We start from the raw sequence: 14872 nt of genomic DNA, 5'->3' as shown, positions 1-14872 counted from the left end.
CTGTCTCCTCCACTTGACTGCAAATGCCATAACGGCAGGGCCATGTTGTCTTGTTTGTTGCTGACTCCCTAGCTCTGCATCTGGCACACAGTAGGTGCACACTAAATATTTCTAATCATCTTCTGTTTTGAAACCACCACCTCCCCTCCCCCCCCACTCTTGCCATCAGGTTTCCTGCTTTCGCCGTCTTTTCTAGGAATCCTAGATTGGAGTCATCTGCAGATATAATTAACATGTCCTCTGCTCAATCATCTAGATTGTTTAAAAATATTAATAGAGGATGAACCCAAACCTTACCCTTTGGTAAACCAGTTATGATCTTGAAGATTTCCAGGGACTTTTTTTCTTTTTTTTTAATTTTTGACTATGGAACCCCTTAGAGCTTTTATTATACTAATGTAAGAGACAAGTATGCAACATACTTCCTTGACCCTCTCTTTGTAGGACTAGGATTCCGCAAACCCCTGCTCTGGGCACTGCACCGTCAGAGTTTCTGTCATTTGCATGTATTCTGTTTCAACTCCAATTGGTATACTACACTTCAATTCTGGCACTAACCACCCCGAGTTAGCGCAAACCCTGTGAGTTAAGGGCTTGATCCTCCACAAGACTGCCCCCATGTCGTTTCACAGTATATGTAAGTCAAACCATCATGCTGTACACCTTAAACTCATACAGTGATGTATGTCAATTATATCTCAATAAAACTGAAAAAAAAAAAAACTGCCCCTATCACAGATGCCAGCCACAAGTCCAGGGGATCCCCAGGCCACCTATACTCTGGCTACAAATTTGGGGGTTCCCACAACTCCCTCAGGTCTGATAATTTGCTAGAATGACCCACAACTCAGGAAGGCACTATACTTCTGATTACAGTTTTATTAGAATACAAATCAGGAAGGTCTAGGAGGCTCCAAATGCAAAGCTTCCATGCCCTCTCCCCATGGAATCAGGGCACATCACCCAGTCGTGTTCATCAACCAGGAAGCTCCACCGAGTTTCAGTGTCCAGAGTTTTTATTAGGGTTTCATTATATAGGCATGCTTGATTGAACCATTGACTTTGTGATTGAACTCAGTCTCCAGCCCTGATTCTCTCCCCACCAAGTCAAGCTGGCTCAAAGTCCCACCCCTCTAATCATATGATTGGTCCTTCAGGTGACCACCCCCATCCTGAAGCTATTTAGTGGCCCACCATGAGCCCCTCATTAGCATAAACTCAGTTCTGCGCCAAGGGGCTCATGAATAATAAAGATACTTGTATCAGTCGGGAATTCCAAAGGTTTTAGAAGGTCCCTGCCAGGAACCAGGAAGAAAGACCAGACAATTCTTTATTATACAGCAGCACAGGGCATTGATGGGCCATTTCCACAGCAAAAATGGAACCTGGATGAAAGGAGGATAGGTAATATATGTGGTTGCCCTTCGGGCCTGCTGGCCATGTTCCCTCATTTCCAGTCACTGCTGGTGTGTGCCTTCCAGCACTGACTGCAGCCACCTGGGAGGAGGGATTTCTGGTGGGTCTTCCTGGGACCAAGCAGCTTCAGAAACAGATAAGAAACTGGCCACAGCTCTCCCAGGGCCCCAGCTCAGAGTGGTGGGGTGTCAGGTGCATCCAGTGACTTTGGGATCCCCACTCTCTACCCAGGACCATTCTCAAATCTTGGTTTAAATAGAGAGTGTTTTCTTTCTTAATGGATATTATAAAGGTGACCAACAAAATTAATTTTATGCATTACCTTTAACTGAAAATAATTTCATGTATGCTATACACCACTTCTGGAAGGGAACTAGGATTCTAAAACCAAAGACATGCAAGTTTGTATCACTTTCCAAAAGATCAAAAATCACATTCTTTTTCCCCCCAGCTTTATTGAGATATAATTGACAAATAACTTTGTGTAATTTTAAGGTGTACAATGTGACGATTTGATATACATACATATCCTGAAATGATTGCCACTTTCAGGTTGGTTAACATCTATCACCTCACATAGTTACCTTTAGTGTGTGTGTGTGTGTGTGGTGAGAACATTTAAGATATGCTCTTTTAGCAACTTTCAAGTATACAATATGGTATTGTTAACTATAGTCACAATGCTGAAAATCACATGCTAACCAGGTATGTACCAATACCAACCGTTGTGTCTTGTTCATATTTTTTTAATGGGGGGGCTGAACCAAAAGCCTTGCTGAAAGTCACTTCCCCCTCAAATCACCAGGCTTGCACCTTTGACACAGAAGGTAGATTTTGTTTGAAAGTCTTGGTCTCCCTCTCCATCTTTACCAATAAAGATGTTCTTCTCAGCCCCCAGACTTTTAGAGACCAAACAAAATAGACACACATGATTTGGTGGCTGGGAAGCATCCAGACTCAGTGGGAATAGTAATAAATTAGGAGCTTGCTTCTGTTTACAGCCCTGCCACTGATTCATCATGCCCTCTCGAGCCAGCCTTTTCACAGTCTTATAGGTCAGCATCTTCAACACTGTCACTTGAGGGAAGGTTAAACTGCCTTGGCTATGTTCAATTCAAATGTTACAAAATATGGGCTAAACCAAAAGTGCCAACTCTTACTTCAGTAGTTCTGAACATCACTGCATTTTTTTCTCCAGAAAATATGGAGATTCCCCAGGTGATCTCTTGGATGAAGCGATCATCCAAACAATGGATGGGAAACCTGTAGGAAAATGATGTTTCTCCTCCATTGTTAGGATGAGGAATTTTAACTGAGTCAAAGGTGCAAGGTAATGCAGAGGGTTTCCTGGCATCCCCTTGAGCCTACCTGTCCCTCCTCTCGATGATCTCCACCTGCTGACACGCATGTTCTGGTTGCCTGGGTGCCTTCCCTTTTCCTCCCCACTCCCGTTATTGGATGTTGTCAGTCTGAGCCATCATCCTTATAGGGGCCTACAGGGTTAATAAGTTATACCTCTTCATTCCATTCCCAGAGGTCAGGAAGATGGCAATCAAAATACTGCATGCATTGCTTATAGATCATGTGTGTTACTATATAATGCCCCTAAATTAGATATTCCGGATATTCTAGATATCCGGATAAACCAGATATTCACTGGTCTCAGCTGGAGTCCTGAAGGCCATGCCCTCTTGCTGCAGCAGACTGAAAAACTGCTCCCTAAAGGCCCTGCTGAGCACGCCAGGGTCCTTCTTGTAAAGCAGTCAGGTGCCTCCTTTCTCCATCTGAGGGAGGCTAGATGAGCAATTGGGAGAAGCTGGGAATATTACTCTAGGAAATTCCTTCCAAATGGCAACATGATGCCAGGGAATAGGAGTTTCCTACTTGAAGGCATTTCTTGTGTCTTGTCACCAACTCTGAGTGTCCTGGCACAAGCAGCCATCTCCAGATACTAAACATGCAGTTAAAAGATTAGCTTTGGAGCTGGCCACAACCTGTGTTTGTAGAGAGACAGAAAAGCTTGGGAAGCAGGCCAGGGAAGGCCTGAAGGAAGAGAACAGAGGAAGAGTGTGGGCCAAGGCAGCCCCTAAATCTTCTAGAACATAAAGAATTTGGTTTGGGGTGAAAACGAAGAAATTCAAGCATGGATTTAAAGGAAGCTGATGAAAGTGATCTTTTTCACTTTGAGACTGTTCCTAGTCCTACTCTGATCCACTCTCATGACTTTAATTTTATCAAATTGTTGTCATTACTGAAATAGCTCTAGTAGAAATTGCTCTAAGAGATGCTGTCAGGGTTTTTTCGGAGGTTTTAGCAAAGAAGAGGAAAGGTTGTGTTTTAAAGATACTGTAGAGTTCAAAGAAATGAGACTCACAAAATATAAAGAAACAGAAACAGGCATGAAGAATGAGGAGTGACGTGAAAGAGAAGTTAAGGGGACTCGGGTGGGACGATGTCTACGACAGAAGCCACAGGCAAGATGAGGCTGATATACGTAGAGACTTTGATATACAAGCTGGAAGGAAACGTAAGTTCTAGTCAGGAAAGACAGATTGCTTTTCAGGAAAACCAACAAGATAATCTGAACTTCTAAGCCACTTGGAGGTTATTGACCTTTCGAGGCAATCATCATCGAGAAGTAGCTGCAAATCACAAAAAGAGTTAGTGGTGGCTTAACATAATGTTAAATACCAGGGAAAGTCACCGTAGAAAGAACATAACTGGGACACACAGTGGATTCTCTGCAAGGTAACAGGGGTTAGAGCAGGGCTGGGACGAGGGTGAGGGGGTGAGGCACTAGTCTGTGGCACAATATTTAAGGGAGAGCCAGAAAAAACCTCAGAAATTAAGACGAATAATATTTTAATATTACTTAAAAATAAAAATTAATACAAAAAATCCATGATGAACAAAATATAAACTTTTAAATAGAGGTAAGATCAGTATGACTGATTTTTCCTTTTGCCTCAGGCTCGAACATGGTTCAGAGGAACATTACAGGAAGACCGATTATTTAGTAAGAGGTCTTCCCCCAGAGCTTTCAGTGTATAGGTTCCAAGTAGCCCAGGCCAGCTTTTGCCTTGTTACAGGATGGCGAGGTTGGCCTCCCTTCCCTGTCCAGGATGGCTGGGGTACCGTATGGGGGGTCCTGGTACTCCGTGTAGACAGAACTAATAGAGAGCAGCAGGTAGACTGTGACAGGAGTATTATTCCAACTGCCCACAGCTTTCATGTCTAAAGTAATCAGCTTCATTCAGCCCCTTCTGTTTCGGCAGTTGTTTTTCAAGTAAGTTATTGGTAGGCCAGTGTTTCACCAAAAGGATTAATTTGTGGAGAAAGAGTCCCAGGCTTGGAGCAGATGTTACTAGCAGATAGTCTAGGAGGTGGTGGTACAGAGTGGACGGGGGCTCTCTTTGATGGTACCTCTTTCCTCTCGGCTAACCAGCAGCATGAATCGTTTTGTTTAGGTAAGAAAGGAGAGCTGGCAAGGGGGCTTCTCCCCGTAATACACAGTATGTCCATCGCTTGCAGAGAAAAGTGATTAAGGAGGGTCGGTACACAGATCTTTTATTTTGCCCTCTTGTCTTTGTACTGTCACAGGGTTTTTCAACAGTGGCACTATTGACATTTGGGGCCAGATAATTCTTTGTTGTGGGGAGCTGTCCTGTGCATTGAGAGATGTTTACCAACATCCCTGACCTGTACCCATTACATGCCAGTTGCTACCCCCACTCACCCTTTTGTGACAATCAAAAATGTCTCTAGACATTGCAAATGTCCCCTATTGGGACAAAAATCTCCCCTGGTTGAGAACCAGTGTGCTGTCAAGAAACAAGGCCCAGCAACTATGTCTTCTCTTCATCACGCAGCTTGTCCTCACTGCTTTATAAAGTAGTAAGGGTTTTCTACTGCAGCATGTGGATGATTTCATACCGCCTCATGTTTATAATGAGACCTCAGCGTCTTCCTGGGGGGATTTAAGTAAAAGTAGTAGGCTATAGAAATAGAACCCTCACCAACCATCGTTCAGTATAAATATATCAGATGCTTTCAGTCACAAGTAACAGAAAGTCTAATTCAAACTAATTTATGCAATAGAGGGGAATTATTCTGTCAGCTCAGCTTTAGGCATCAGTTGATCTGCTAGCTCAAATTTTTTTAACTCTATTGTTTTTATTTTATGCTTCAGACAAACAGTATTTTCTCCCCCAAACCACCTACCCTTTCTGACTGATAGATTTCTCCTGACGGTCACAGGCTCAAGACGGCCTGGGCATCTTGGACTCTCCCTTGCCATGCTCTCTCCAGGAGTCAGCTGCCAGGTCATTTGCATTTTATCCCTATAGCATCTCCTTCTTTTTCCCACTTCCTGCTCCCAAACCTGCTGCCTACTCAAGCTCAGATGGGGCCATAACTTATCAACTGGTTCTCTCTCCCTCCAGTGTTTTCTTGCCATTTAATCTTTCCAAAGCTCAGATTGCTGTTCTACTTCAAACAACTCTAGCTGTTCCTGTATTTTATTGATTAATAAGGACCCCTCCCCCTGAGCATCCAGGATTCTTATGTTCTAGCTTCAGTTTATCATTCCAAGCTCTTTTCCCAACACCCCTCAATGTAGCTATCTAGTAGATAAAAAAGCAGTCAGAGTCTCTAGAACAGTGCGTATATTTACTTACTTGCTTTAGCAAAAAATCAAGATTTATTGCCTTTCAAGATAAATTTTGACTAAATATTGACTTTAGGCTCTCAATCATTGTTTACCTGGAAGACTAATAAATCTTGACACTTCTCAACTTGCATTGGAGTCTAGTTGGTATTTATTAATTTATTTCGTATGATTTGTAATCTTAATAACAACATTCCATGAGATTAAACAAACAAGCATATAGAGTTTAGCAAGAGTAGAAAGTCTTGAGTTTATATTTTCTTTTCTTCTTCCTTTTTTTTTTTTTTGGCTGCAAAATGCTTTATTGTTTCCATTTCGTCCACGGCTTAGGAGAGGGCTCCAGGGTTGTTAAAAAACTGCCTGGTGGCTGCAGGGGGCAGAAGTCCTGACACCAGGGGGATGCAGAGGGACCCTTCAAAGTCCACTGGGCTCTGGAGGCTTCTAGTCCTGCTTGAGGGTGAGCCTTTCCAAGAGATACTGGCCCAGCCCTGCCTGCAGAGGTTAGTCAGGTGGTCACCCATCTTGGTGAGTTTCACCTCCTTGTCTAGGAAATGGCTCCCCAGGAAGTCACAGAGGTGGGGGTCTATGTGGGTAGAACCAGGACCCGCAGATCCCAAAGGGCCTGGTTCAGGTTCCTCTCCAGGGCATGGCAGCCTCCATGGCGTCCAGAGTTTTACCCGACTCGTCCTGGGACGGCTTCTGGAGAAGGGTGCGGTTGCCATGCTGGTTTTGCACCTTCGGGATGCTCAGAGCCTCACACTTCTCCTGGGCCAACCTGGGGGAGAAGTGGCCCATGCCCTGCAGAGCCACGTCGTCCTCTGGAGCCTGTTACCCTCCAGAGCCACATTGTCGGGTCAAAATAGAAGCCCAGATAAACATAAAATGAAGCCCACCAGAAAAATTTCTTTTCTGATGAGCAGAACTGAATTTCAATATAGCTTTGGAAACAACCAGTCAGTACATTTCAGGATTGTATTTGAGTATGTGTGTTCTCTCTCAACCATGAAGTTTTCATCCTCCGGGAAGAGAAGTCACTATCAAAGGACTTAAACTGCATGGAGAAAATAATTTTGAAGGATTGCCGCCTAAAAGTGAGCCCATGAACTAAACAAAGGCACTACCAGCAGCATGCCATACTATTCACATTAGCAATTATAGGTGATACACAATTGATTTTTCTTGATTTCCCCTTGTGTTCCTTTAGTTTCATTTAAGATGCTGTGGACACTCTCTTCCTTATAACAGACAAAATGCAGAGGCATTTGTTTTCATGTGCCTGATTCTCCGTCCAAATATTTCATCCCTTAATTGATTTTATGACTAAGTAGATGTCTTCTACTTTATGGGTCACCACCTTGTCCCAAAGATGTGGAGTAGCTTGGATGCTTGGGATAGGAAAAGTTTTAGATCACTTATTTCTAAGTAGGTGTTTCTCAATGTCCCTCACCTTTGCCACCTTCCATTACAATTATGTAGAGTTCCGTAGCCTCAGTTCCACCAGTGTTAACTTGAGAACGTGTGCATGTGGTCAGCCTCTCTTACATCCCAGTTCCTCCCCTCCTACAGTGGAGGATACAAGTGTGGGGCCCAGGTTTGCTTTGCCTCCACTTCCTTAGTGGATACCAAAGCTGCATTACAAAAATTGCTTCTGCTCTGTGCCCAGCTTTGTGCTAATCCCAGGCTCATTAAACAGAATTTTCAATTGTATACCCAATGAGACATCTTATTTTAAAAAGTACATGTTCAACACTTACTTAATAAGCCAGTGGTTACAGACTGTAAGCTAGGAAAGCTAAGTTCTTTATAACTTTTTCTCCTAATTCTTGTAATATAACAAGTCAGTGAACCCCCATTTCTGTTTTCCTTCATTTTGGAAAATCTCATCTCTGAAGCATATGATTCAAGTGCAGGCCTTCTTTCAACATTTTACACAGTGTTCGCCGCAGCTCATTGTCCCAGGCCAGGACGCTGGATGGAAAGGAGGAGGGAGACACAGGGCCATCCCCTTCCCCCTCCTGTGGCCATCTCTCCCTACCTGGTGTGCATACAATAAAAGAGGGTATGGAACTTGCCAGTTTTATTTTTTCTATTTTAACAGAGCAAATGAAAATTTGTCCTCTCACTCTTTTTATCTCTTTTCCTCCCTTTTATAAAGGCACCTTCTCTTTTTTCTTTTTATTTGCCTCTGTTCTTTTCGTAGAGCATTTCTACCTTCCAAATACAAAATGCTGGATTTACTTGACTGCGTGGGGAAAGGGAGTAGTGTGGCTGACCGCACTCAGAGAGCACGTGTGAGCTCTTTCCTTGGTGAGAGACAGTCCCCTGGATCCAGCCCCAGCTCTTGCTACTTTGTCTCGTGCCCACGGATTTTCCAGCTGCTGGTTGGGGAAGGAGGACTGAGTGGTGCCATGAGGTGGAGAGAAGGTATTGGCTCCTCCTCAAGATCTCAGCTCCAGTAACACCACATTGCAGCCAACTGAGCAAACTAGGTGCACTTATTAAAAGGAGGACTGTGCCTTTGGGGAGAGTTATGCCAAAACTTCTGCTTCAGCCCCCAGCAACAGCTTCTTTGGGTGTCTTGAGTGAAAGGCCATTTGGGAAATGGACTGTACATGCAGCAAATGGGATTTCGGTTAAATGGTGACATTTGTTTCCAAAAGTGAATCAGACGGGACGCTAAGCTCTTCAGAGCATGTGTTCATTAAAGAGTTGAAGTGGGGTGGGAAGCAGTAAAAAAAAAAAAAAAAAGGCCAGTGAGTTCTCTTGTGAGATAGTTTTTTGTTCCTATGAATTGAATACACTCTCTGAAAAGTTTCAAAAAGAAACTGGGAAGAATGTATTTACTTTGATCCAGTATGTGGAGTGTTCCCTACTACAAATACCCTTTAATTTAGAAACGTTGAAAAATCTGTTTGAAAGTACATAAAAATATAATATGTAAATAAGCTCTAATTAGTTATTTCAATTAATTATTTCTTGTCTCTGCTTTGCAGCTCTATTTTTCTCCTTATAACGTCGCTTGTCAGAGTCCAGCTTCAGCACCTTCCAAAAAATGTGTTTTCTAGCAGTTGTTATTAAGAAAACACATTTTTTTCCCCTGTTGAAAACCTCACAATGATAAAGTAAAATCCCAGATTGTGAATCTTTATGGGGAATTGTTTCAGACATTTTTAGTTTATGACTTGCTAGTATGATATTTAAGAAGGAAATCTTGCAGTTAATTGAAAGAACAGGTGTTTCCTTCTTCAAACAAATGGTATGTGTTGTTTTTTAGAAAATGAATCTACATCAGGTCACTAACTAGCCTCTAATCTTCTTTCCTGACCATCCTATGTTCTTTCAATAACAAATACATTGGACTTGGAGGTTAAAAGTTTTAATTCTTCCTAAGTCAAATAAGATGCTTCTCAGTGGGGACAATGAATGCTCTGGAAAAACCCTGGTAAAATGAACTCAGGTTGTTTCTACATAGCAAATTTTTGGAAATTAACTAAGAACCTGAAATGTTGATTTTGGAAGCCTAGAAAGTAAACTGTGTCACAAATCACGAGCTTTTCCCTGAGGAGTCTGCACACCCTCTGCACTTTACTTGAATAGAATCAGAGTTTTAGAGCTTGGAGGGACCTTTGCAGTCACCTAGAAATCAGGGAGCAATCCTCAGTTTTACCCACCAGAGTCTTTGGTAGTAGTTGGGTGTCTGTGTAGAAATGCAGGTTCCTGGACCCTACCCCAGATCTACAGAATCAAAATCTCTGCAGGGGGTACGAGGGGGTCTACATTTTTCACAAACATCTTCAGAAAATTCTGATTCTCACCGAATTTGGCAAACCACTGATTTAGGCTAACTCCTTCATTTTGCATTGAAGAAAGTTGGCCTAGAGAGTTTGATGGGTCAAGTTCACAGTGTGCCCTAGGCAAGAACAGGCTCCCTGACTCTAGGCTTGTGCTTGTCTATACTCCACTATCCAAAACAGTCATGCAGATGGGTTCAAACCTACTTCTGGATCATTCAGGGTGATTTTAGCACTGAGAGTAGGAGAGCATGGTTCTGAATAAGGTACAAAGGTAAAGACAAAAACTAGAGGTAGGAGTTTACGTGCTACTACTTCCACCTAAATGAAAACCTGAATGAGTCCTGGCCGTGTTCTCTCAGCCTCTCCCTCTCTCGTGAGCTTGGAGGCCTGTGCAGCGTGGTGAGGATGCTCCGCTCCATAGCTAGCTCACATCGTTGAACCCAAGGCCTGTCAGGCTTTGGACCTGTGTGCCCAGTTGATATGTACATTTTTGGGCTATATGCTTTCTTAAGGTGTATATTTGTGTATTTTAATATTGCCTATGTTATAATAAAGAAAATTATAATAAAGTCATTAAAAATTATAGACTGATAAACCTAGTGGTACCTACCAAAGCATATATAAATATCCAGGAAATGGTTACTGATATTGTATCTAAAATTCAAACAACCAAAAAGCTAAAATAACCTAAATCTATTTTTGCAGTGTTCTATGATGAGAGTTTAAACTACACTGATGATCCTGAATTTCTGCAGGATCATGATCACTTTGTAAATCATTAGGAAAGATTGAATTCTATTCAGTGTCATTCCAGTGTTAAGTCAGTTTGACTGTCTACTAATTTTTGGAAACAGCAGTAGCCCAGCGTCTAGGATATGTCAAGTCTCACTAAATTCTGTTCTACAGTCCATATATGAACACGTGTAACGTCTAACTCTTAGAATGGGCAACATATTGTCACAAGGATATTAACAAAAATAAGCTGTTTCGAGAGGCAAGTGACCAGGTTAGGAGAATCAGGTCTAGAAGAGCTTAGGGAAATTACGATCTCTTTATACGCTTGTGGGTGTATATGTGCCAAATCATATTCAGCTGATCATCCCTTCAATATAGACATTTCCTGATGGTCTGCTATGTGTGAAGCTCTGTGTTAAGTGCTGAGGATAAGAAATAGATTCAAGGAGTTTAGAATAAATTCGAGGAGTTTAGTAGTTCTGGCTGGACAAGCACATAAAAAAGGCACAATAGTTTAAGGAGGCATGTGCTAAATGCCGGATGAGCAGTGAGTTCAGTGAGTACAGCGTGCAGCTTCCCAACTTTCGTAGCCTGGTGATTGTGATAGTGTGTCCTCCATCCAAGAGGAGCAACATGTGTGTTTGGTTCTTCCTTATCTCATTCCTCAGCCAATCTGAAAAACAGGAGCTTGTTATGATTTTGTTGCTACTCAGTAGTAAAGAAATAACCATTCTAGGAAGGAACAGTATTAAGCTCTTGAAGCATAATACCAATCCATTTACTTACTGTCTTTTAGTACCTCTTGTATTTAAAAAGAATAGGATCTAATTCTCTTTCTGGAGGATATACTGTGAAACTGCTTGATTATTGATGCCATTTTATTTGTGATGAAAATTAAAGTTCTGTGAGTTTTGTGATACTTTCATTTATGGATTTCATGTGAATCAGTGTCTTCTTATATTGGCAGTTTGTTAAATGAATGTGTTTGGAGCTCTATTAATGGAAATGGGGTACAACACTGCACATTATGTTATTATTATTATTAAGAGTACTTCATTTTGTACCCATATCATAAAATAGGCTTAATGTGAGATTTCTTGATCAATATGGTTCTTGATCCATGGAAGAATTTCTAAAATGAAACCTGCAGATCAGAAATGTCAGAATAATGTTGCTGTTTTGTATAATCATGATTACCTGTTCTGGGGCTGCCAGGGTTTTGTCCTTTGGCTTGATTGTGACAGAATTTCTGTACTTATCAATAGAAGATAGTTTCTCCTATCTAAAGAAAAAGAATGGCTTCTCCATGACAGAGCCATGATTATTACCAGGTCCGCTGACAGTACTAGGACACTGCTCACAGAGTCATGGACTTCCTTGGACATGAAAAGGGCCTTAGCAATCACTTGCAGGCAACCATTGGTCTTGAGTAATGGGCAGGATTTGGCAAATTAGAGATCAGAGAAGAGGGCATTGTGTAAGGATAAATAATATGTGCCAATGTATGGAAGGTGGAGTGAGCATGCTGTGTTTATTTGGGGAACAGTGAGGAGAGTTCTCTGATTGGAATAAAGACGTTCTAGTCCCATTGGAGAGAGTAGAAGTGGGTATGTGGAAAGGTGAAATGAGGGCCAATCAAAAGACAAATTCCTTTCATTGATTTTGTAGATAAAAGAAGACTACATATTAATTTTTAGCAGCATTTTAGAATCAGATAAGCTTAGAGCCAAATCCAAACTCCACCTCTTATTGGCTGGGTGACCTCAGACAAGATACTTAAGCTGGCTAAAACCTTTGTTTATTCATCTGTAAAAGAGAGCTGATAATATCTTCCTCATAGAGATGTTGTGCAGGTTAAATAAGATCCTGTATGAGAAGCCCTCAGGAAGTGCCTGGTGGAAATAGGGTTTATGAGGAGGAAGTGAGGAGCTGAAAGAAGGCTTGTAGAGAGACTGATCTCTGGCAGCTGTGTGCAGAAGAGACCGCATCAGAAGAGAGCAGAAATAGGGGGCCAGCTAGGTGACAGTTACAGTAACTCCTCAGGAGGCTGGGGGTGGAAGCTATCAGGCTAGGAAGAAAGGGACATGTCTATACATGTATTCTCTGCAATGTGTTTCCATTCACAGACTTTTGTTTATCTTGAGAGTTGTATAAGTTGTTCTGTGGTATTATAAGTACAAAAACAATCATAGACTTTTTCTTTTGCCTTGAACAGGATGCCAGCGATCTATAGGCCTTTCCAGTGGGAAAGCCAAGGTGTGCAATTACAGTGGGTGGTATTACTGCAGCAGCTGCCATGTGGACGACAGTTTTCTCATTCCAGCACGCATAGTCCACAACTGGGATACTTCAAAATATAAGGTAAGTACAAAAACTGGGTTCACTTCATAATAGCAATTTGGGTGTTCCTATGTTGTCATGTGGATTATAAAGATAATGATATAAGAAATTGAAGCAAATTTGATTAGGTAGTCTCACTAAAGCTACAAGATCTTATCCAATGCTTCTTTTTTTTTGAGGAAGATCAGCCCTGAGCTAACATCTATTGCCAATCCTTTTTCTCTCTTTTCTCTAACCTCTGTTGCCAATTCTTTTTCTCTCTTTTCTCTAACATCTATTGCCAATCCTTTTTTTCCCTTTTTCTCCCCAAAGCCCCAGTGGATAGTTGTATGTCATAGCTGCACATCCTCCTAGTTGCTGTATGTGGGCCTCAGCATGGCTGGACAAGTGGTGTGTTGGTGCATGCCCGGGATCCGAACCCAGGCCTTCAGTAGCGGAGCGCGCGCCCTTAACTGCTTAGCCACGGGGCTGGCCCCCTCCAATACTTCTTAAGTATCTCACAGTTTAAAGATGTCTTAACTATGACTTTTATAAATTTTCTCATTTAAAAAGATATACAGCAATTTTTACTTCTGCACCTTGATAATTAGCTGTAGATGCTAAGAGAGAATTCTGATAAAGAAACCTCATTTATTATTTTTTAATAGATATTATCTCCAACATCACAATACTACAAGAGGATAAAAATAGGAAAATAATGCATGCATGAGCATGCTAGTGATCTTTGAAGGAGAAGACTTCTATAACCCAACATATTTCTTACAGTGGAGTAGCGCTCCTCCTCATGTGAAGGTCAGTCTTCTAGCAAATCCACTCCCTGAACTAGAGCCTGGAGGGAAGCTGTAAGGACTTCTGGGTGGAGGCCCACACCAAGGAGTAGTGCACTAAGCCACCCTCAGGCCTTCATCTGGACTGTTGTTTATTTAAAAAGGGAGGAAGTGAGAAGCACAGGTATATGCTAATAGCTTTGCAAAGTAACTGCTAACAGCCAAGGAGGATATCCAAGAAGTACAAATGGCAGACTTGATAGCTATAAAAACACAAGTCAGTAGAGAAGAGGAAGACTGAGCATAGGGACACTCCAACTTAAGAGGGCAGAGAGGAGAAGGGGAACCAGCAAAGGAGACCAAGAAGGAGTGAGCAGTGAGGTAGAAGGATCCCAGGGTGTCCGACAGCCACGTGAAGAAAGTGTTTCCACATCAGTTGTGACAGATGCTGATAGGTCAGATAAGATGAGCACTGAGAATTGACCATGGGATTTAGTAATGTGGAGGTCGTTGAGTGACATTTTTTTTTTTTTGTGAGGAGATCAGCCCTGAGCTAACATCCATGCTAATCCTCCTCTTTTTGCTGAGGAAACCCGGCTCTGAGCTAACATCTGTTGCCAATCCTCCTCCTTTTTTTTCCCCCCAAAGCACCAGTAGATAGTTGTATGTCATAGTTGCACATCCTTCTAGTTGCTGTATGTGGGATGCGGCCTCAGCATGGCTGGAGAAGCGGTGCGTCAGTGTGCGCCCGGGATCCGAACCTGGGCTGCCAGTAGCGGAGCGTGCGCACTTAACCGCTAAGCCACGGGGCCGGCCCGTGAGTGACCGTAATGAGGGCAGTTTGAATTGAGTGGTGGGAGCGAAGGTCTGATTGGAGTGAGTTTGACAGAATAAGAGGAGAGAAATGAGAGATAAGAATAGACAACTCTTTTGAGAAGTTTTACTGTAAGGGGATGGAGAGAGGTGGGGAGTAACTGGAGGGGAAGTGGAGTCAAGTTAGGTTTGATTTTTTGTTTTAATAGAAGAAATAACAGCATGTTTTCTTTTTCTTTTTCTTTTTTTTTTTTTTGGTGAGGAAGATCAGCCCTGAGCTAACATCCGTGCTAATCCTCCTCTTTTTGCTGAGGAAGACCAGCTCTGAGCTAACATCTATT

The 14872-nt window shown here is 42.2% G+C and overlaps 1 protein-coding gene across 7 annotated transcripts in view; it reads left to right on the top strand.

Annotated features, from left to right (window-relative positions):
- PLEKHM3 (pleckstrin homology domain containing M3) overlaps positions 1 to 14872 on the top strand; it is a 175486-nt gene that overhangs the window by 58551 nt on the left and 102063 nt on the right. For all 7 annotated transcript variants that reach the window (XM_058549718.1, XM_058549715.1, XM_058549716.1 and 4 more), the window contains one exon: positions 12827 to 12972. In XM_058549718.1, the coding sequence (XP_058405701.1) occupies positions 12827 to 12972 (146 nt within the window). The remainder of the gene's footprint in view (positions 1 to 12826; positions 12973 to 14872) is intronic.

Source organism: Diceros bicornis, chromosome 10 (assembly GCF_020826845.1).
Source record: "Diceros bicornis minor isolate mBicDic1 chromosome 10, mDicBic1.mat.cur, whole genome shotgun sequence".
Taxonomy (NCBI): domain Eukaryota; kingdom Metazoa; phylum Chordata; class Mammalia; order Perissodactyla; family Rhinocerotidae; genus Diceros; species Diceros bicornis.
Note: the sequence above shows the minus strand (reverse complement) of the source record. Positions and strands in the feature narration are given on the sequence as shown.